At 40.3% G+C, this 24,641-nt stretch overlaps 1 protein-coding gene across 1 annotated transcript in view; it reads left to right on the top strand.

The window, feature by feature from the left end:
* The first annotated feature begins 20,195 nt into the window (after nucleotides 1-20,195).
* cfap20dc (CFAP20 domain containing) overlaps nucleotides 20,196-24,641 on the top strand; it is a 33,811-nt gene continuing 29,365 nt past the window's right edge. Inside the window, exons 1-7 of the mRNA XM_069678552.1 lie at nucleotides 20,196-20,216; nucleotides 20,386-20,475; nucleotides 21,143-21,236; nucleotides 21,333-21,405; nucleotides 22,369-22,483; nucleotides 22,629-22,776; nucleotides 23,139-23,285. Coding sequence (XP_069534653.1) covers nucleotides 20,196-20,216; nucleotides 20,386-20,475; nucleotides 21,143-21,236; nucleotides 21,333-21,405; nucleotides 22,369-22,483; nucleotides 22,629-22,776; nucleotides 23,139-23,285 — 688 coding nt within the window. The remainder of the gene's footprint in view (nucleotides 20,217-20,385; nucleotides 20,476-21,142; nucleotides 21,237-21,332; nucleotides 21,406-22,368; nucleotides 22,484-22,628; nucleotides 22,777-23,138; nucleotides 23,286-24,641) is intronic.

The raw sequence follows: 24,641 nt of genomic DNA, 5'->3' as shown, positions 1-24,641 counted from the left end.
ACAGAAAGGCCCTCTACGTCAGAATCGGGATTCGAACTAGGGATAGACCGATTATCGGCCGGGCCGATTATTGGCGCCGATATTCGGCATTTTGACGCATATGGGCATCGGCCTTTTTTTGTTTTGTTTTGTTTTTTTTGTCCGACGGCCGATAAGAGTTAATTTCTTTGAAAATTTTATTTAACTTTGTTTTATTTACTTTATAAAACTTCAGGAAGTTATTTAAATTTTCAGTTAACTTTTAAAACAATTTAAACAAAGTTAAGTGTTGGAGTTTGTATTATTCAAAGTTTTGACGCCAATATTTTCACTTTTACTGCAAATGAATATCGGCTCCAAATATCGGTTATCGGCCTCCTTGACTACTAATAATTGGTATCGGTATCGGCCCTGAAAAAACCATATCGGTCTATCTCTAATTCGAACCAGGAATCTTCTATACTGAGGCGATCGCTTACCACTGCACCACTGAGCACCCTTTTTGGTATCAATCTCTCTAAAAAATGATTTCTTGGTACATTCAGTGTCTTACTCTTAAAACTGGGTAATCTGTAATGAGAGTGGTGCCTACGAGTGTTTTCTGTGGTAATGAAGCTTTGATAGCATTCACCAGTGATGGCGTCTGTCATCACTCAAGTGACTGCGTAATGCTTTAACTCATTTTGCTGAACATATGGAGAATGCAATCACGGTCTCTTTGGTGGCTTTCAACAGAGACGCAGCTCATCCACCAGTCCAACACAAATGGGATTAGGAGTCGAGAAAGAATGGAGCTAAGAGACTGTATTAAAACGTACTTTAAACTACTTTCGAGTAGATCGCTTCTAATAGTTTTGAGATTTGCTCTTTGAATTCTCATCTGTGCAGAGAATGGAGTGTTGAATGAGTTCAAGATAACGATTTTTTCGTGAGCCTTTTATTCATTCCTGTCATTGTAATATCCTGTTGAGAAGATCATCCTGTTTTTTCCGTAAACACGTCTGGTGTTAGTTTCCATTAGCATAAGTCATCACGCTGAATCGATAATGCATAATCCACCTCGCCACTTCGATGGTAATCACTTCTTTATGTGTTTTCTTTTGTTCTTAGCTCGTCCGTCCACTGTGGCTTTATGAAAAGAACTTTGAAGCAGCGGGGATGATTACACCTTTTATAATGTCCTTGGCTAAGGAGGTTTGTTTGTTTGTTTAAATGTTTGCACTGAATCCCAAGAATTTGTTTTAATCATGTCTTAATACAGACTTATGGATGTCAATATTGTTTTTTTAAAGAATACTTTTTAGCCTTTTGTCTTTTATTGACAGTGAAGACTGACAGGAAAAGGGAAGAGAGTGTAGGGATGGTGTTAGGAGTCGAACCTGGGGCCAGTGCAGTAAGGATTTTGCCTCTGCATATGAGGTGTCTGCTTTACAGACTGAGCTAAACTGTCGCCCCTGGATATCAGTGTTTTTAATTGAAAGGAATAAGTGATTAGTCAGGATCTAGGTGTCAGGACATGTTGAACATAACAGCACAGTAATGAAAAACAGCACGGACATAAGCACATCTCATTACTGTTATGTTGAAAATCGCTTTCAAGATACAGATCAAGAAGACCCAGAAGTCTATATCCGTACAGGCAGTCCTGACACTGTTGCAACCATGACAGAAATCTCCTAACAGTTAGATATCAAGTATAAATGTTTACCCCCCCTCCCTTACTCGTTGTTAAGGTGCTTACAACTTGCCAAACTTTAACGATGTAGTAGGGATGCACGATATTATCGGCACGTTATCGGTATTGGCCAACACGCCGATATCTGCCGATATAATTAACTGATAAAATAATGGGCTGCTGCATACTTGATTAAATGCCCGACCTCGGCGCAATGTCCCCGGTGCGAAGAAGACCTGCGCGGCGCAGCGTGATGACGTCACGTGTGTCTACCTGCAGCGTGAGAGAGTTAGAAGCCAAAATGTCCGCGGTGTGGAAGTTTTTCAAAGTGTCCGAAATAGACAGCAAAACTGCTATTTGCAATGACTGCTCAGCTTCGGTGATGCGAGGAGGAGCCAAGGCAAAGTCTTTCAACACTACAAACTTGATTAACCATCTCAAGACCCGTCACCCCGACCGTTGTAACAAATGTGATAAGAGTATCACCATTATACTGTACGCTAATTCCAATACAGAAGAGAGTTGATGATCTCTGCAATTAGGTGTGCGGGGAAAAAATATCGGTAACGGGAATCGGCTAAATGAGTTGTAAAATATTGGCGTATCGGATATCGGCAAAAAATCCAATATTGTGCATCCCTACTATGTAGCGGTTAAAAAGTGGCGTCAGGTCAAAAAAAGTTAATCATTGTATGTGTCATTCCATGCATTGTGACTGAGTGAGTGACAGTACTTTGAGAGACGTAGAGAGACAATGGCGGATCATGGAGCATATTGGACCTCCACTGACGCGACTCTCTGTCTATACTGCTCTGGATACTTCATTCCGCTGCTTGTCTGCTGTCCTCACCTACATCCGCAGCGCGCACCTGCTTTCAAACACATTGCCATCGGCCTCATAAGGACAGTCCATGCAACACATTGCCCACAAAAGCGCACATTGGCCTTGCTGTTGTGCTTCCACACATTCAACTCTGTGAAACACTCACATAAGTCTAACTTAGTGGTAATATGCTAAGCTTCTTTATGTTAGTACATTGTCTTGCAAGTAATGTTATTCTAGCATTCATCACCGCAGCTATGATTCACAGGTATTCAGTAATTATTTTGTCCGACATTTTGACCTTTTGGTAACACAAAGCTATAAAAGCTACTTTTATTATAAAGTATGTGAAATGCAATTTGACATCTGATTCTGACTTAAACCTTCTGAAAGAGAGACATAATAAGCTTAACATTTATTTCAATATTTTATCATTCATATCATTCCAGTTTCCTGTTGTCTTGATTCACAGTGGCCTTGGCTCGACACTAACAGTCTTCTAGATGTGGACGTTTTTTTTTTTACCTCCCTTGTCTGGCAAGCGAACGATTAAACGTCATTGTCTATTTACTTGGATGGCGCTCAACAACCTCGCTTTCCCTCGCCACGGACTTAACCTCAGGGACGTAGAAAGAGTGTAAAGACCCACATCTAATTTCTTTTCTTACTTTTTAAGTGGGTGCACTCCAACTAAAAGAAGTGAAGAGAACTTGAAGAAAGGAGTGAATGACGGTAATCAAACAATTCAATGAGCAATTCACTTCAGAAGAATTAAGGACGTTGGAAATGCAGTCTTACCGTCAAACAACAAAAGAGGCAACATGAGCATGAGAAGATAAGTGTTCTTATTGTTAATTTCCTTTTATTTATTCACAGACAATTACATATATTAGATTAGAATTGGATATTTCTCAGTTTTGCTAAGACTTTTTCCTCTCAAAAAGCTCCACTACACTGTTTTTATGAATCGAAAAAAAGGCCCGTGGGATCACTTAAAAAGGTGTCGAGCACAAAGTGTATTGGGTGTCTCGAGCAGGCCTCACCTTCTCTAAGAGAAAAACATCCTTGAAGTAAAACAAGCGCGATGCTCTGGGGTTTGGGAGAAACTCTCCATCCCCAGACGAGACGCTGGCAGAGGCAGACCTGCTTTGGGAAGAGGAGCTTTGTAGGGGCCTGCGGGGCCGATGAGTCACTTTGAGGCAGATATGAGAAAACCAGCTATGGCTGCAGGGGGCTGGAGGACTGTCAACCACACGTTCTTAAACCTGAAGAGGTGCAGGAAGTAGTCTCCCCCTCGCTGCCTTGCTAATATTAAATGACAAACGAATTTCACGTTACATACGTTATTGAATTGTTGCCATACTTTCACACCTAGCGTGATGCATGGCGGAGGATTGGGCGCTTTTCTCACGGCAAACATAAGGTATGTTTCTAACCGTGCTAATGACAATACACAGGGAATAATCGTCTCCAGACTCCCAGATAGTGAAGTAAAGATTCTGCCTTAAGTTCAAAATGCCACAGAGCAGAAAATGAAAGCGCTTCCGAAGGGTCTTATCTGTCTACGTATTAGAAATTACTTTTTTATCTTAAGAAGGCCGCAGAAAGCGATGAGCTAAATGCAGTGCATAAGGTCCCCTCTAAGCAGAGCAAAAGATTACCTCACTCTATTATACAGTAATTTGAAAGGGAGGTAAAGGTTAATGATGAAAGGAGGGCCGCTGTCTGTGGCCAAAAGGTGTCATGCAGGCGGACAGGGGGATTACTCAGGAATGTTTTACAGAAATGACTCGACACTCAGGAAATGAGTTCGTCAAATATATTTGATTTTTGTTTTTCAAGAATTCCCTTTTTCTTCTCCCAAAGAAATGAGAGCTGTGACGTGAATTCTGTCCTCCTTGCTGGGTGGATATTTGCATTCGTAAAGCGTCCTCGTTCTATCTTGGTCCTGTTAGTCAGCTACAATACAATGGAAACCATGTGGTATCTATTTATGTGATGGAGGATTTATACACTTGTAGGGAGGCAGCTTATACGACGCATCGAAGGTCCAGCCTGTAATATCTTGGAATCTATTTGCAGAATTGCAATAGAATATTCTTATTCATTCAAGTTCCCATGAAATAGAAATCTTCAAGAACATAACCCTACACAACCAGTGCATGTATTTTCAACTACTTTAATCCTTGAAACACCAGCTGGTGCAGCTTGGACACATCTTCAGTGATGAACCCAGGGTCATAGGGTGTTTCAGGTCTTTGATCACACACCCTCACCTGGGCGACCCAGCCAGGGGGTGATCAATCCCCCGCTTGTATCCAAGTAGCTCGCTGTGCCATGGTTCCCCCCTCCTGATGTTCCTGTTGGCTCTTCTCTCCTGCAACGCTCTGATGCCCAGGAGACTGTGTTCAATGTAGAGACGGGCCTGCGAAGCCCCTGGAGCCCACCTCAATGGGTACACAGTGGGCTCTCCACCCATGGCGTCTGCACTCCTCAACCAGACCAGAAGACATTGGGCCTGTTGCACTCGTGAGCCTCCTCTATCCGGTCTTCCCATGGGACAGTGAGTTCCATCATGACCACCTGTCTGGATGACTCAGATGTTAGGACCAGATCTGGTCTTAGTGTTGTCCTTGCAATGTGGTCCAGATTCTCAGTTGCTCAGACCCGCCATCAGCTGCCAGTCGCGGGCTGTGACTAACAGCCCAGTTGAGGCCCTGTGCGCCACCTGTGGTCTTTCTCCCTATCTGAGGAAGGTGTGCCTGACGGGCAGCTGCGCCTTTCTGAGCTACATACTCGTGCAGATGGTCTCAGCTCCTGCCTTCACCGCCTGGTCATGCCGCCACCTGACCTCCCCCTCTGCCTGTGCTTTCGGGCAGCAGCTTAGGATATGCTCCAGGGAACCTCTCCCAAGGCACAGTGAGCATGATGGCGTGTCGGCAAGGCGTGTCAGTATCTGGCCTCGAGTTCCAGAGTTTTTCTCTCCAAATGACAAAAGTACAAATCTGCCCACAGTTCTCTGTGAGCGCCATGGGTCGTCTGTCTTTTTCCTTATGACATGTTGGGGTAGGTAGGTAAATGTCGATCAGTATTCACATCAAGTCCCTTCTTTGCATTTCAATTATACAGAACAAAGGTAAAAATGTGGGATCAAATAGCACTCTGCTAGCCTTTACATGGGAACTTTAAGTATGTTATCTGTAATAAAAAATCCCCTTAAAGCAATAGTCGATGTTTTTTAGTAACCTCTGAATGTGATCGTTATATCTACTGCAGTAGCCAGCCCACATGTTGCACAGCCATGTACAGCAGTCCAGAAAGGACATACAAGATGCTGGCCGTAACACAGGCCTTCCACGGTTTTTCAGCTAGACTAAATCCAACCCACTGCGCCTTCAAAGAGTGACTGGTCACGGCAAAACATTGTCTGTTTTTTGGTCATTAACAGTTCTTAAAAGATAGTTATAGAGTTTGGACAACAGAAGAAACTTATAAGTTCATTAAAACTCCTGACACAATGAAATGTAAAACATATTTTCTAACTTCTAATCATGCGTTTCTGTGTTTAACGTCCATTTATCTCATATTTTAAGTCAAATACAGGTCAAAAGAATACATTTGTAGTGTTTCTATTTCAAATTCCCTTTCTTCACCGTTCCTTTATGTCCGTATACCACAAATCCTTCCCAAAATTGGGAGCAGATGGAAACTGAAGCCTTGGTTAAAAGTAAAAAATAAATAAAAATCCTCCTTGCAGGTGCCTGATCTCCCCTGAGATCCTGTTTGGGGTTTTTTTTTTTCAGTCAGCGGTGCGTTTGAAACAACCCCAGTTTGAGGTCAAGCCCTCTGAGATGCTTCATGTTTTCATTCAATCCATTTGATAAAAAATAATCCCATTGCCTATTGCATGCAAAGACTCACAACCTGAAACTACAATGTCTGTTTTTTCTTGCCGTCATGTTTTAAAGCGGCAAACTTGACTTAGAATCACATGTTTTTTTAACAATAAAATGAAGGCCACATTAATAATCCAAACAAACGCCACACAAAAACACATCCAGGAGGTGGGGGTTACTATGGCAACATGCTACGGCAAGACAGATAGCAGAGACAAAGTGGATATCTGAGTGAGATACAAGACAAACACAGTGAAAGGAGGTCTGTGTGGTTGTGTATCTCAGGCAGGGAGCAGGACCTCTTAATTCAGTGATGTCAACATGCCCTTTAATATAACAAGTCTGCCCCAACACCGTATGCTGAGCTCTACAAAATGCCAACAATGGAGCCATTGTGTTCTGTTTGAAATGCAGTTCAAAAAGCCCAGTTTGATTTTAATGGAGTCCCAGCAGAAATACACACTGCATATAAATATCCATTTTACTTTTCTTGTATGTATTATATTGAAAAATCCAGACAAATGGTCTGTTTTCTCTGGAATTTCATTATCAGGAAGAGAACTTGGCGGTCCACTAAATGCAATTCTCTCAACTCTAACAAGCAGATCACTGACCTGTCAATCACACGGCAGAGGCGAAGTCCAGGGAAGGATTTATTATTTGGAAATTTAATTGTCTGAAGAAAAAATCCTTCACTGCTCACAAGTAGTCTTAAACCAGAAAAGGAGGTTAAAAAGAATAATTAAGCAATATGACACTAGGGGGAGTGCTGTTGTACTGAATATCAGCACGGTGCCATAAATAAACACAGCATGCTGATATTCAGTATAACAGTATGGCCTTGAATGTGATATTGTTTTTTTTTTCTTATTATTTATTTGGCTTTGTCTTTATTTGAAGAGGGGACAGTGGATAGAGCCAGAAACGGGAGAAGAGGGAATGGGGCACGCGTCAAGTGGCCGAGGGCGGGAGTTGAACCCGGGACTGACGACTATAGCCTCTGTATATGGTCGTCAATTTAACCGCTAAGCCAAACAGGCGCCTATTATTGTTTTTTTTAATACAACAGTTCTACATGCAACATATAGTAGTAAAAAGTAATAAGCAACTATAGATTATTTTTTGTTTATTTTATCATTAATTTGGATCTGCCAACACAATAAGTTTCACAACTTGACTGGAACTGGACAAGAAACGCATAAAACATTTTTCTGCACTCTTGCTACTGTGTATGTATCTACATATCACTGCAGACCAGCAGATGTACAATTATTTGTTTTATTTTTATTTATTTTCATTTATCGTAAAACCAGTAAAATAGGAAAATGTTACTAACAGTCTTCAGAATACTTGAGGTAGAGTAATACGTCAGTTAAAAGTCCCAGTGCTGTTATACTCCATATCAGCACTCATGAAGCGCCTCTTGTCCAATCCAATTACTTGATCTGTGGTATAAAAAATATGTTTTAAAGCAGGCAGCAGACCCCCACCATGTTGTGTGTCATGGATTATTCCTTACTTGCACAACTTTATACCACTTAGGAATAACCATATTACATTAGATAATCTTAGCTTGTGGCAATGCAAGCATATTAGGTGAACAAATTTCCCCAGTGGACCGGACATTATTATGTGCAGGCATGTGTTGGAGATATAGCTTGCTTCAGCAAATGCCTCATACTCGGTAGCATATTAAATTAAAATGACCAACAGGGATTACAGAATAGCAGTGAGTTAGTTAAGCATTTTTTTGTTTCTGGCACTAATGAGAACAAAGCGTGTCATGTTTTGATTAATCGTCATTTGCATTCAGTGACACAGAGATCAGGGAAACGTAACTGCAGTTACGCTCTCATGAAGGGGTTAAAACAAAGGTGTGTTGTGCGTTCTGGCAGCTCCTCATTAAAGGCGAGTGAAAGCAAAAGTGGCAGAAACACTCAGCAGCCATTTCATCACATTGCAGACATTCTTCATTTATCTCTATTAGTCATTATTTTGTTGTTCATTAATTTTTCGAGGTCTCTTGTATTGTTCGCAGTGTATCGACTCTGTATTTGCTAACACAGAAAATGTGTGATAAAATGTAGGTGTTAACGCAGACTGGCTCTCAGTCACTCTCACAGACTAAAAAAAAAAAGGAAAAGCTCTTATCCTGTGCGTCAATTATTGATGATGCGATTACCTTTTTTAAGGGTTATGTTCTTGAAATATAAATTCTAATCATAACTGACAGATCGGGACATATGGCATCAAACAAGCTTAAGTCCTTGTGTGAGAGAATTGAGCATGAGGGCTTTTTAAACAAACTAGTTTTTAGCAATTTTTTAGGAGAAAAGAGATTATTCTCCTGAAATGATTTTATACCAAAGGAACTCATTTCTGTTCAGCTCTGTCCTCTTAACACAAGAGGTTTCGCAATGTTCAGGCACTGCTCTTAGGCGTTGTGGCCCAGCCATAAATGTCCTTAACTTGCCTGTTTGAGTCCAGTCAACATATTACAAGTGTTCTGTATTTTATTTCTTCTTGCTGGCCACAATGTTAGCATAATGTATATTTTTTATTTGTTTTGATATGTGGATAAACCTGATGATGTGTTGCGAATGATCAAACTTGATCCCAAAACAAGTTGATCCAAGACAACTGGCTTGACATATGAAACAGCTCATTTTACTGTGTCTCTTCTCTTTAAGTTAGATATGTGAGGCCTCAAGCCATGCCTGTCTGAATGTATCTATCTCCCGGTAAGTTTAGTAGCATGAAAAACATTATACATGTTAATAATGTTAAAAAACCTTGGAGTGAGTCTTCAGCAGATCTCAAACAGCAGAGAAGAGGACGATGCTGCAGAAAAGATAGGTATGTTTTTCCCAAATGAAAAGCGAGTACATGGTAAGGTACATGAATTCAAGCTGACTGCAGCTGCTGCACCTTACTACAAGGACACATTTTGCATAAAATATTGCGATATAAAACTTTTCTTCCAACCAGGATGACCTCACTCTGAATACACTTTGGGCTTCTTTTATGCTTCAGACAACATAGCTAGTTCCTCCTTCTCCTAATCTGCTGAATACAAGCTTTTAAAGCCTCTATTGTTACATGTGAATAAAAAAACCTTCATATATATATATATATATATGTCTGCACATATTAGCCATCTCAACCTACAGAAGCCATTAACAAACACACTGCCAGGCCCACCTCCAGTGTGAGGCACTCAAACACACACAAGAACCGACATGTACTGTATGAGGGATCAAGTCAACGAGACCATACAGCTCCACTGAGAAGTACGCCTAAATTAAAAGGGACAATCTCCCAAATGACGCCTGAAACCTATGAAGAGACCGAAAACAAACCCCACAGGGCGAATGCGTCTCTGTGATCACTTCACATGTAAGAACTGACAGAGAGCGGTCTTTACTGGCGGGTGCTGTAGGTGTGTACTGGGGTGCCAATAATGTGCAGCTGTCGGGTTAAACAAAACCACCACTGAGCTCTCAATGAGGCTCTGCCAACAACCACAGAAAATCACCAATTCTGTCTGTCACACACACACACACACACACACACACACACACACAATACACACACATACAGCTGCAAAACTGTATTTTTTTTTTTTAAACAAAGGATGGTGGAATGAACCAGACTTGAATCTATTCACTGCTGTCCAAAAACATGAAAAGAACGGAGCTGGTTATAAAAAATTGGTCTTCCCTTCACAGCTTCTCGGTTGTCTCGACGGTCCGGCAGCAGCGTACCTCTCAATAAATGAGCACACAGCCTGTTGCAGTTTGAAACAGCCTGTGTGCTTGACTTGCTCAATTAATAAAATATCAATAACATCGATAACGTGAACAGCTCGTCTTTTTCCTTTTTTTTTTTAAAGTGTGTGTAGACTACAGGGCTGCTGTCTGGACATGATGTTGAGCTCTTGTGTTGAATTTTTAAGCTTGAAACTTGTTCAGGTCGGATAAGTCTGTGATGTGCGTTTGGCTTTGGCAGCCATATTTGTTAGGAGTGAAAAAAGTCGTCACAGAGGACAAAACAAACACACACTGAGAGGGAGACTTCTTTTTAATGACCAATAACAGGCTGCAAGACTGAAGCTGTGAATCCAGTAAGTGTGCGTGATTTAGTACACGTGTAAAATGTGCTATAAATCCTAATAGCAACTTATAAATAAGTCTAATCATTTTATATTATATTATTTATACAGAAATTGAAAAAACACAGCGATAGCAGGATACTCAGAATGCAATACAACAACGGGAACGTCAAACAAAAAGGCCGAACAAAAGCAAGACAAGATTGAGGCAGTTATTGTAATGGCATGGTGTCTTGTCTTGCTGTAAAGGTGGATTCAAAATTGCACTCAAACGTGTCATCAATAATAAAGAGATGGGCAGAGCTTTAATCATGTGCAACTGCACCCTTTTAAACTTTCACTGCAGCACTGTGCAGCATTAGCATACATTAGCATGTGGGAGCTGCTGCCTTAGACCTGCTGCCTTCAATCAGCAGCCGCTCAGCAACAACTGTTCTGTTTGTCCATTGTTCGGTTCAGCATAAATGGCAGTGTTTCATTGTTACTGCAGTGTTTTGTTGAGCACAACCTGACAGAGGGTTAAACAACAATAATTAAGCTAAATATCAGTCGATGAAAGTGTAATATTTGATCGAGTGCATGCCAACTCCACGTAATTTTTAAATTACTCCGTACAAAGAGGAACCACTTAAATGATCAGATTTAAGAATTTCAGCAAAAAACAACCACAAAGTCAAATCCGAGATGAAATTAATGAGGCCTGTAAATCTCCCATTCGTCTGCCTCACCATTCGCCTACCTTGCCAAAGCATTATTAGAACCTGATGAGCTTCCAGCCCTGCCAACCCACCCGTTTGGTGGTGCCAACTCTAGCCACGTGGCAGAGGGAGTTTTTGCAGTAATTGCTTTTTGCCATAAAATTTCCTCCAGCTCTATGCACGTTTTTTGGACCTGTAAATGTAATGAGACAGGATATATCATTTTCAATCCAAGCTAACACAGTCTGTGCTCCCTGTCTCGACTGCTTTAGGTGGGATATTTTTTAACAGGCTACAGTATGTGCCTGTCCTATTACAACTGACTTTCATCATTTGAACAAGAAGCCCAAACCTATTCAAACATGCTTTTTAAGGATGGACAATACCCGAGATAACGTTGTAACACCAACAAAGAACCAATACTTTTCTGTTTATGTATGAATATTGGTTAACATGGAGAAGTTGATACTATGTTTTTACCATGGTCTGGGTGAATACTCAACTCTGATTGGCAGAACATTTCAATGTATGCAACAGGGACTCATCTTGTTAACAAGCTAACATCACATTACAACAACAAGCCTTTAGGAGAACATAATATTCAATAATATGATATATTTGAGGACGATAACATGGATGGTTAGCTAGCTTGTCTTGTTGTTAAACATACTATCTAATATTATTTACTTATGTACAATATTATGTACAACCGTACCCATTGTTATTTACTTTGAATCCTCCTAGCATACTGTTATCTTTCTTGCTAATAACTGAGCTAAAGCAATGATCAGTTCAGGGGCTGCATCCTTAGAAGGATGCGACCTAAGAAGGATGTGTCATTCGTAGACCCCTGAGGCCAAACTTAAATTTGACGGTGTTGTTTACGAAGGATTTCCTGTTTGCGTCACCAGCTGTTCCCGCCCTTAGCCTTGCGTCACCAAACACCACTCCTGTCGCCTAGAAACAGGCTAGCCGGCTAACTAGCTATCATAACTAATATCATCTAACCTAACCTAACCTAATTTGTTTTAAGCCCCTTTTGGTTTTTTCAACAGTAGTATCGCAAGCTGTTTGATTGAATTGAAACCAAAAACGTTAACATTTAAAAGAGTGTTCCTAGGACGCTAAAGAGCCCGCCAACCCATTTGAACTGGCGCGCAATACATTTTGGAATATGTTGGACAATGAAGGACACAGACTATAGATGCTTCGTCGCCAGGGAAAAGGAAGGACACATTTGTCGGCCGCATCTGAAGGAGCCTTCGAAATGGGACCGCCTTCGACGCACCGCTGTGATGCAATCAGCCTTCATATACGTCTTTCAAAGGCTGCAGCCCATGAATTAGGACACAGTAAGCATACTTTGTATATTGATTGCAAAACGCATTCAAACATACACAATGGTTGTGTTTTTTGCTAAGTGACCTTGGTGTAATAATTAATGGCTACAAATAAATTCCTTATGTTTAACACGTCCTTGTGCATTTTTCCTTACACATCTTGTACAGGCCAAGAGAGGAGGCATTGTTCAGGTCCTACTTGCTACCAAAAGAAACTTTCACCTTGTCAAGGTCACTAAGAGACAGAATCAGAAGAAGCATTACTTAAGTACCGCTCTTAAATTCAGGGGGTGGGAAGTAGAGCATGGGTGACTTAATGTGAAATATTCCATTTTTCATCATTACCCTTTTGGAGCTAAGCTACTGTAACCTGCTGCAGACCTCCTCGGTTTTCTTCAAAAAGATCACAAAGGCTATGTATTTTCATCATGTGCCTCGCAGTCCCAGCCAATTCAAAGATCACCAGCTTAGTGTCTGCGTTTCACAGACACAGTCATCAATCTCTGCGGCTCCAAAGCCACGTCTCAGGCCACGTTTGAGTTAAAGATGAAACACACAGAAGGGCAGTTTTTTAGAGGTAGTACTCTGTGAGTTCCAGCCATTTATCTGCTTCCCTGCAGCCTGAGCAACAGACTCCCCTCTCATGACAGACGTGATTATCCAAATTCCAGCTCTGCAAATCCTTAAATTCCGAAAGCAGTCCGTCTGCGACCATGCGTGTGAATTATCACCTGTCAGAGAGGTTGACCCGTTCTTTCAGAGCAGCTATGAAATATAATTTGGAAACTGCATTCTGTGACAAATTAATCAACACTTCCATCATGACGGAGACATGACTGACTTTGGCGTAGGCCTCAGGCTAATTTTACTGAATGACTTTCCCTCGCTCATTATCTGCTTCCAGCTCTCGCTGTAGTGCAGGTTTTCTCCTCCTGGTAGAGACCTGGTAGGATCACAGCACAACTTGATACAAAATGACAATCAAAAGACAGAAGATAGAGAAAAAAATGTAACACTCGGAAGGAATTCTGGGAAAATTATATTCACTGTTATGAGTTAAAGCTCACATAGACATATCCTTTTACATCTTGTCTTAAATACTATAGGGATTAAGGACATGATGGCTTTCATTTTTTAATCAAATTACTTTGCGTACTGTGTAATACGGTTATTTAAGGACATTCGGAGTCAGAAGAGGGAACGTCACTCCTGATTCATTTAAAAAAACTCCAGTATCCAATATCTAACATCCTTAAAAGATTTGAAAAAAAGGTTCATGTCCCTTGACTATGCATAACATCAATGTTAATACATTTTATGCTAAATAACTAACAGTGAAGGCAAAATAAATTGAAATTCTTTATTTTGAAGGGCAAAATGTACTCATAAAAACCTCAAGTGATCAACTCTTTATTAAAATGTCGGTATTTAAATTCAGAAAGTGAGCAAAGCCAAGGTTATCCCAAACGTCTTCTTTCAATAAAATATTGGTTTTGTGGTAAATTGGTCTTGTAACTGACCTTTCTAGTCTTTCCACCACTCCAAGTTCTTTAAGCATCATGCAGCACTCACCCTTTCAAACATTCATACACTGATGACAGAGGCTGCGGAGCAAGATGCTCACCTGCCCATCAGGATGTAATGTCATTCACACAGAAGCACACACCGATCTATATGCCTTTTGTGAGCAACTTGGGGTTCAGCATCTTGCCCCAGGACAATACCACATGTGGACATGGGGAGCAAAGAATTGAACCACAATCTTCCGACTAGTGGACAACTTGCTTGACAACTTACTGAGCCACAGCCGCCTGACAATCACAATAGCGAGAAACTTTACCCTCCTTAGTCCTTACCTTTCAGCTTTAGTGACTAAATGTCCACAGGCCGTTTTCCAAAACATTGAAATTCGTAGTAGTTAAAGTTACTAATAACATTAACAATGGCTGAGTTCTATTCAACTGCCCCAGTCATAAGTCATAATTGTGTAACAGTGAACCAACATCCATCCATTATCCATTATCCAGCGGTCGCGGGGGGCTGGAGCCTATCCCAGCTGTCATTGGGCGAAGGGCGAGGTACACCCTGGACTGGTCGCCAGTCAATCACAGGGCTGACACACGGAGACACATAACCTTTCGCACTCACACCCACACCTATGGGCAATTTAGAGTCACCAGTTAACCTTACAAGCATGTCTTTGGACTGTGGGAGGAAGCCGGTGACCCCGGAGGGAACCCACGCATGCACGACGAGAACATGCAAACTCTGCACAGAAAGGCCCACCCTTAAAAATTGGGCACCTTGATGTTCCCACTGGTTATTTGGCTACTGTTTTGCAGCCTCAAGTTTGTTATGTTGACCGCCATCTTGGATTTTTGGAACCAGAAGTAACCATATTTGGACAAGAGGGTGGCAATGCATTGTTTTGTCCCTATTCTGTTAACAAGTTGCCATTGTAGCGACTTCCAACATCGAAGACATGCTCATTAGCATGTTAACAAATCACACTCTCATTCATACCAACGTGCAATTTTCGTCTGTCTCTATCTATCAGCCCTGTGATTGACCAGTGCAGGGTGTGCCCCACCTCTCGCACAATGACAGCTGGGTTAGGCTCCAGCCCCCACACGACTGAACAGAATAAAAGGTATAGATGATGGATGGATAAAACTGCTCCCTGCAGGCAATTGGAAAGAATGCAGGCTTAAGGCCCCTCAGCATAGGTGCCACTTTTCATTTCCATTGGCAACATCGACTTCTTTTCCACACTGTGCAGCCAACACGCACAGCATCAGGACAATGAAATGAGTAACTGGCTGCTTAAGACCTCACAGATCCTGATTCATACACATGCAGTTTGTATTGGGCCATTGTCAACTCATCTCCCTCAAAATAAAGCTGTGAAATTTCCAAAAGAATCAGTGTGTTGCTCGTGCTCCACAATTTCACATTGTACTAGCTGAATACAGTCCTATGAAGAACATAACAAAGAATGGAGTGACCCAAATATGTCTGCAGATATCAAAGAAGAGGCCTTCAAGGTGATGCAGATTATTGGGCCAGAGGCTGAGCCTATTTCACTCAGGCTCCCAGTGCTATGTTAAATGACTCACTTTTAATTCTGACACAGTTTTTAAAAGTTTTTAACAATTAACCACAATAACCTCTGACAGGAATGATTTAAGTCGTGTGCCAACCAAAATGTGATTGGTTCAGAGGTGTGGGTCAGAGAATTGGGGGATTACTGGACTGGAGTAAATTAGCACTTGTTTGGGAATATGAGCATGCACAAGGTATGAGAAGCTTTAAGATTTTCCCAATTAAGGTTAGGGCCGTGGCTTTGTGGAATACTTAAAAGAGGTCATAGTAGTTGAGAACTTGTCCCTCTTGCCACCCGGTAGAACAAGAAGTGAGAACATGGAGGACAATGACCCTGATTGCTGACTTCTCCCTTTGATTAGTTGGTCTTTGTGAACCTGTGTGAGGGCCAATTTCTATAAATACACGATTCATATTCAAGGTTGCACATTTACTGTGTCCAGATAGCGTTAAGGTGACTTGAGCAGTTGTTGTTCCACTTTTTAATTTTATAAAAAGTAGGGCAGACATAAAAAGTAAAACTAGCCTGTAACTTTTGACACATTTATTTAAATTTTCATGGCCCAGAAAAGTAAGGTTGGAATTAACCATCACGGATTTGACAGGCAAATGCCACTAAAACCTAAAATGGTAACATCGTAGACTAGAAAAAAATGGATGACGTAACAGCTCCCTAAAAGTGAAGCTAAAACATTTCCAGCGCCCCCTGCTGACTGGCTGCAGTATGGGTCATAAAGCCTGCCTCCTCCATGTAAACAGATGGGACACCAGTCAAACTATAAAATACAAATACATGGTTTCTGTCATTATAGTTCATTCTTATCATGCTGATTTACATCCAAGTATTAATTTTTTGAGACGTTTAGTTTTAATTAGTTATTTGATGCTGTAAAAAAGGGCTCTAACACCATGATTGACAGCTGTGTTGACCAATACGGCTCCTGCAGGCGATCTGTTCCGGATTAGCAGAGCAGAGGAGGAGCGGCGAGAGGGAGCGTAACTAACACAAACACTACGGTCATTGACGTTTCCATATCCATGAATATCTGCTTGACCAACAAAAGAAGCTGCTCTGCTGTTCTGTGAACAATGTGATCTAAAGTTAAATGTGTGTTTTGGCTAGCAGAAGGGGCGGGACTTAAATACCAAATGGGCAAGATGGCAGTGTTCGCTTTTGGGGGTTATTTTGGCTTCACTTTTGTACAATGAGAGGAGGTGGAGATGCGTCGTCCATCTTTACATACATTCATTGGTCTCAAAAAATCTACTCGCACCAATGAATGATCACTCATATCAGCAAAAATGGATATCAAAAAAAGCTAAATGTTATTTTCTTACAGATTTCTTTCTCCTTTAGGTGAATCTCTGACCTACCTTAACATTTTGTTACACTAAATAGGTTATTCAGTACAAATGCATCTCTTCACAATATCCCCTGTCAGTCATAATTATTCAGGTAAAAATTACTTAACATTACCTTGTAAAGAAAATGTAAGATCAGCTTTGTATATAAGAGTAATATGCTGTACAGTACATTTGGCTTTCTGGGAAGCCCTTTTCTCGGATGACTTCTCGTAAATGATTACATTTTTTACTTTGAAAGAAGCTCATGCTTCAGTGATGATAAGCATTAGAAAGAAAAGCACAGACTGGATCGATACAAATAGGTTTACATCAGAAATCAGCTGCTGTACAGTATGTATGATATACTCGGAGATGCACTCCGGTCAGGCTTCTCATCTGAACGGGTCACTTCCTGCACGTGCTTAAGCCTCCTTCCATCTAAAACAAGCATATGTAAGGAAAACTGAAGTTAAATGTTGTGTAAGTGCAACACAGATTGTAGGAAATGGTCAGTGGTTAGTTTTGTCATTAAACAAATGCGCCATGAATGCAGCCATTATGACAGTGAAAACACATCTTGTCTTGCTGTCACTCCGCAGAATATCAAAACTAACATTGTCTACACTAATTGATGTGTTTTGACTGATGCAAATGAATAGATTCTTTTCAAAATAATGAGTGAATAATTAGTCATAATTAAGTATGCTAACAGGCACTGATTTATTAACTGATTTCTCCATACCGGCTTCGTCAGTGCTCACTGCATGCCAGGCTTTCTTTTAATGAGCCTGTCTGTCCCAATCAGTGTCAAGCCATTCCTGTAGAGAGAACAAAAAAGTCAATTATGAAACTTTCCCTGTGCCATGCTCTGTTGATGCTTTTTCTGTCTTACACCGCTCTGCATGGAGAGTCATAACACAGCAGTGATACAGAGGGCACTCTTTACTGTGATTCCAGGTCCAGAGGTGATGCAGCGATAAGAATTAGTTACAGCTGAAGTAGTGCTTCAACACTTCAAGTGCTCTTCATGGTAGAGATGAGAGGATCATGAGCTCATACTTGTTATGTTAAACGTGTGCCAATGTGGATTTTGTTTTTTTCTCAGACAGAATGGCAAGAGGTGGCATATCACCTGATGTTCAGGAACTATATTTACGTGTAGGTTAATTATGAACCAAGAGAGCATAACGTGTTATAAAGCAGAAGTTAATTTAACTGCTTTAATGTAATTATGGGTTTAAATATAACACTATACTGTAAGTGTACAACTGGCGCCATAGGAGAGGCAGATAGAAGCACATACATCACATATATAGATCTCAATTAAAACTTTGCAAAGTTGGCACCATCTGGAAATAGTGACGTCTTGTAGAAAAGTAAAACTACTGTTCAAGGGACAGAGAAGTTAATGTCTATATTCCAAATGATCAAATGCCTTGCAAGCAAATCTGAACTATAGGAGAAGCGGAATAAGCACTCACAAGGCCTAGAGAATTAACTGTCTCATCTACAGCTACAGTATTTGTCCTTAAGATCTGTTGTATGACACAGCAGCAGGGGTTAAGACAGGCCTCATTAACGTGGCAAGGCTATGGCAGATTTGGCCTCCTCACTACAGTCACACACTGTATTTATGGTCTTCATTTCGTCTCTAATGCATTCTCATTAGTTATTCTGAGAATGTTTTCAGGTAAGAAAAGCTTAGGCTTTGCTACAACATCACAAGCGCCTTTCTAGAATCACGACAGCGAGCCTGAACACAAGACATCCAAGACGATGGAAATGGGGACAGTGATATGAAAGTGTGCGGTGCCGTTTGTTCACAAACAATAAAACTCACTGCAGGTGTGACTGGACAGATTTATTTTTTGTGCTGTCTTTTGTTCTATATCCATAAATAACTGAGGCCATCGCGTGTTTGAAGTCAGATACATGCAAAACATGTTAATAAGCTGTAAGCCATACAGTCGTACTTCCGGATCTGGTCTCCCTGAGTAGCTAATTAAAAGACATCTTTTTGATCTCATAATAGCACTGCTGCCAGGGTAAACAAAGCAAGTGACAATGACACAGTAGTGGATTTTTTTTTGCATTTCAAGAGAATATACAACTTTAATACAGATCTATTTTTAACTGCTTTGTTTAGCAACATCTTTATAATGTTTATTAAACACCCTATCCCACACTGCTTGAACCCTTATAAGTGATTGTTTGGTATGAGAAACTATTGTTTTGTTCTATTTTAGTCTAGATTTGAATTTGCCATCATTATTTAAAAAATTTAAATCCTTTCCACAGGACTACTGCCCTGACCCACAGGTAAAACCTTTGCGTTGAAAAACTGATTATATGAAATGTACTTGGATATTGGGAAATTTTAAATTGTGTAACATAAGCAGAATTTAGAAAGTAAACTTGCTGAGATGGAATAGACATAACCGTTCATAAACTCTCAGACAGCAGGAGAAAAACAAGAATTGTTGAATCCTTTCAAGATTTTATTGTAGTATTTTTCTGCATTTTTATGATTTGTTTTATTTTACAATGTGCTTTATATTGAACGCTTTGTCTACACATAAAGGACCCATCTCACTGGAAAATAGATACGTCATGGGCTTTATAATTATTTTCGCTCTCACATCGCTTCGCCCAAAAATGAATTTAGAATGTGTTAAAGGGAATTGTAGGCACGACGCATTGATACTTGTGCCGAAACACTGACCATGAGTGATTCATGGGTACATGGTGAATAAGCCCCAATGTAGAATACATTTTGTACGGACTTTGAAGGCGAGTTTAGGGGCATTGTTGTTAAATGTATCCATCCATAATGTTTCGGTCACCGTGTGCTCTCATTTTTGTTGTCATGGATACGCTACCTGGCGCAAACGGAAGCCCCTGAACGTCAAAATACGAGTCACAACGAAAGTTCCACTTTGTCAACCGTTAGTTTTATTCGTTTGTTTAGGCGTTCTTTACAGTTTATGTTACATTAGCGCTCTCGGTCGGCCGTCAGGTTGCTGTTTGCAGTAGTAGCGTCTGGTGTCCATGGTTACATATCCTATGTAAGCTAAAGCGTCCTACGACCGCAGCATTAAAAAAAGATATAATACGCTGCTTTCAGGGTGATGCTTGAAACACTTAACGGTTTGTTAGCAAAAATAACGTCATTTTGTCAAGGTGGGCTAAACGTGGACGTCAAATAATTTAACTTGACATCACGTAAAATGTTCAAGAATAATTATCAGGTAAGTTTACCGTAACCCAACTAAACCAGCCTGTATTCTGTTCTTTAAACGTCATTGTCCTCGTTAATAACATGGAAGCTATTGTCTTTTTAGACTGCTGTGAGTTGTAGCTCGATGTAACAATAGCTGTGAGCTAATAATAAAAAAAATATGATGGTGTTTCTCGCAGGGTGGAGGTGCGGTGGAGATCTTCAGTGGACAGGGAAAAGACCCTGTAGCTAAATGGAAACTTAGCGGAGGCCCCTCTGCCATACATAAGGTGAGTTTTTAGTGCTGCATTGGCCAATTGTTTTGGTGACAAACACGCTCTATATCAAATTGAAATAGTCTTTATGTCAAGCTAGTACTCGGCCTAGACTGTTGGTCAGCAAACAATACAGTCTAATTAACGGAGACCAATAAATATCATGCAACTGACAAATTCTGAATGATAAACATAGAGCTGAATAACCCCCTCGGATTAAATGGTGAATTAATATATAACCTTCACTTAATCTATAGCAGTTCTACATTGTTTACATTGTAAAAGTCCCAATGGGTTACTTACATTAGTCAATATTCCCAGCCTTACATCACATTCAGTCTACAAGCTGTATAAAAGATAAATTATTAGAATGAGGGCAAATACAAACTTATATAATCATAGAATTCTATTAACTGAGAAACACTAGGACTCGTAATTTTATGTGATACATTTAGCTGCTTGGGTACACTGCTACTCTAACTTCTCATATTTTCCCTCCCTTTGCAGACAATGCATTTTTAGGTCATAAATAGAGCTGTTCTTGACATATTGACTTTCCATTTCCGAACTTTGTCACATAAAAACATTTGCAGTCATTGAAAGCAGCCTCACTACAGGTACAGGCACTACAAAAGACTGGACAAACTTATCAAGGCTTCCTCTGTATTTTATCTTTCTTTAGGAGTATGACAAAGAAGTCAAGGGATTTGTTTACTGCCTGGGGGGTAGCAGCCAGACAGTCAAGATGCAAATGCCAGAGAATGGGAAAATGTCTCGTAAGTCAAAACCATACTTGCACCCATTTGTAAATGACACTTTGATATAGTCACACGTTCACAGCAATTTACTTCTTTGCCTTTGTTTTTTCTCAGTCGGGCTCCTCCAAAGATTCTTGGTCCTTCAAGTGAATATCCCTCAGTTGAAAGATTTTTCCATTGAGCTCGTGTAAGTACTGCAGTCAGGTTTATTAAAGCTTTCATTATACTTTATACAGTGCATGGCAACTCTCCTTGAACAGTGTTTGAGAGAGAGTGCGCTGTTGTAAATCTCAATAAATCTGTGGATGATAATGCACATTTATTACTGTTATTCGGCACGGTGTGGTAGCCATAATAATATTTAATGGAGTTAATTAACATTCTCTTACGTAAGTGAATACTTAACGTTAGAATTCGCAGTGTTCAGAAGATAATTACTGAATCAAAGTGAATTCCCCTCAGACCACTGGGGGAAAAAAACAGTAAAAGACAGCTTGTTTACATCAAGCAGAAAAGCCCCCTGAGCCAACTCAAAATTGCATCTTATTAGCAAAGATTGCTTAAATATCAATTTAGATTAAGATATTGTTAAAGAAGTTGTTACAAAGGAGGCTTTTATCTTGCCAGCCACGGTAAATTGGACAACGTTTGTAATGCATAGTTTAATGTGTAGATGTCTTGATAGCCTGGCATTAAACACTGAACAAAAAATCATTGAACTCTGCTTGTAATCAACATTCTTATGTTCAATAAAACACAGTTTCTGCATTTTTAAAGGCTCAGATCTCGTCATGAGTGAGTACGCGTCATACAACTTCAAATTACTGAATTAATCAAGTGAAGATGCTGCTGGCTAGATTTTGTTAACTCCTGAAAACAAAGCTAGAAAGATATACCGTCATAAAAGTTGAAATATTCTTTTTATTATAAAGTTACATTTATTTACTTACACATCTTTTTAAGAATGTGGGGAAATATAGTTTCTTCTGATGCAGTGTGTCCTGACTGCTGATTTCACAGATTAAAGTAAAAACACCTTTAAGAAACTACCTTTGAAACTCAAACAGTAGCTCGTGGCTTTCTCTGGTCATGACTTCTTAGTGACACCATTGATGCTTTGAACTTCTGCTCTTTTGTTTGTTGCTCACAGAATAACAGATTCACAGCACCTGAAAAGAAGACTTCACTTATCGACTGTGCACAAAGAGCTATCTGCCACTCTTCTGCATGCAAAGATACCTCTGGTAGGATTGAAACGCAATACTGTGAGTAAGCAGCTAATATTTGACGCATTATTGTTGTATTAAACTGAAGCTGTGTGCTTCTTTATCAGTGTCTAATAGAAGGTATTGAGCTGTGTCTTTAAGGGATCATTGTAACCACAAACTGATATTGTTTGTATTTTCTCAGTGGTCCACCGTGTGCATCGACCTTGTATCATTCTCCGATGAACTGTTCAAGGGATTTTTGATGCTGGATGGCATCACTTTGTTCGCGACCTGTAAAGTCCGCAGAATCCTCACCATCAAACCTGAGCCTTCAGGAATGTCGGCTGAAGGTAATGTGGTCAGCTTACCTTAAGTCCCCTCAATGAGCGGAGGTATAATATCACTTTGGGTGTGTGAAACTGTGTGCATGTGTTAGGAGAGAGAAACAAACAGTTGGCTGTTTTCAGTGTTTGTTGGCTTCGAGCTCAGTGATGTTTTTTGTTAAAGCGAGATATGGCTCTAACAGCTGCACTCCGTGCTGGCTGCTTGGTACACACCTACAACACTTGCCAGTAAAGACAGCTTCTCATTTTGTAGTTTTCTGTTGATAATAGTGTTACATTTGTTGTGTGATGTTTTTGTCATACTGATGATGTGTTTTGGTTCATTTCATAATCAGGATGAATCTAAGGTTGTTTTTATTTTAATCTAGATCTGTTTGTCAGTGGAGTCGGTGTCATGGAGTCGATCCCTCGCAGTTGCCAGTTCCCACCAGGTGTCAGCCACGTCACTCAGGTGCTGAACATGCAGAGTTTACAGAAGGCTGATGAGAAGGCTGGACTGTTGAGCTCTGACTGTGGTAGGTAAGAGAAAATCAGTGATTGTGAATTGATTGCCAAACATTGTTGAAAAGAAACTTTGCACACTGATTCCAGAAATGTATGTAACTATAATTTTGAGGTACTTGTACTTAGTAACATAGTATTTCCTTTTCCTGCTACTTCATACTTATACTCCACTACATTTTGCTGGCAAATATTTATTTAACATGCAGTTACTTCCTTTTGGAAGGGGTTAACCATGAGTGTGTTCGGGTGCACGAGCAGTGATGTGAATGGTTGTTATAAGTGACTAGTGTCTTTCTGCTGAAGGCAGGGTTCAAGATCCCTACAGCTGATCTGCTGCGTTTGTCAGTACATCTCTGCTGCTCGATGCAAAATATTGCAGGCTACTGAATTGAATCAAATGAAAATCATATTGTGGCGGATTTGATGATATCAGACAATATTGTATCGGGATAAAAGTAGTGATTTACACCCCTTCATTCAACACCTTAGTGTGAATTGGAAGAATGCAGAATGCCCAACTTCTCTACTGGTCTTTAGAGTTAAACTGGCCCTGTTTCCCAGTCCCAAATCTTTTTGAAAGCTCATTATATCATCTTTTTTTTTTATATATATATATAATTTTTCTGCCTTTTGCTTTTATTAGATAGTACAGTGAAGAGTGACAGGAAATAAGAGAAGAGAGGGGGGATGACATGCACCCAAGGACCATGAGTCAGAGTTGAACCCACAACCGATGCATCGAGGACCATGGCGCGCCTGCTCTACCGACTGAGCTTAACCGGCACATTAGAATATTATCTTTATATCTCTGGTGTTGGAATAAAAGGTTTAACAATTAAATATAAGTGTAAAATCCAGGTGGCCATAAGTTTGTCCTCTTATTGTATGTCTTCTCTCACGGGAAACAGCATCTTCATAAAAGTTGTTTATCTGCGAGTATCTTACGCTAATTTATATATTCACGGCACCGTATCAGCCACAATCTACCAATGAAACAGTTAATATGCATAGAGAAGCATCAAAATGGTGTCACATCGAGAAATTGCTTTTATAAGAATAGACTGGGATGATAATCGATTTGTTTTCCCCGTATGAAATTGCTGTGGTTCTCATTTTTGTGTTCATTTACACCTCACCTGTTCTCTGTGAGCTGCAATTATCTCCTCATATAAAAAGACATGCACCAGTAATCCAGTTCCGCCGCCTCTGTGGCCTTTTTTATCAGCGCTTATTTATTTGTTCTGACAGCTGTCGAAGTCATGTTGAGTCACCCAGCAATGCCCAAAGAAGGGAGCAGCAACCACGCACAAGAAATAGCTTTTCATAATTAGCATCTGCATTATTAGCATAACATTCCTAATCATAAT

Source organism: Semicossyphus pulcher, unplaced genomic scaffold, assembly GCF_022749685.1.
Source record: "Semicossyphus pulcher isolate SPU_LCO1_2020_fin unplaced genomic scaffold, fSemPul1.0.p SCAF_3, whole genome shotgun sequence".
Lineage (NCBI taxonomy): Eukaryota > Metazoa > Chordata > Actinopteri > Labriformes > Labridae > Semicossyphus > Semicossyphus pulcher.
This window is presented reverse-complemented; position numbering and strand designations above follow the sequence as displayed.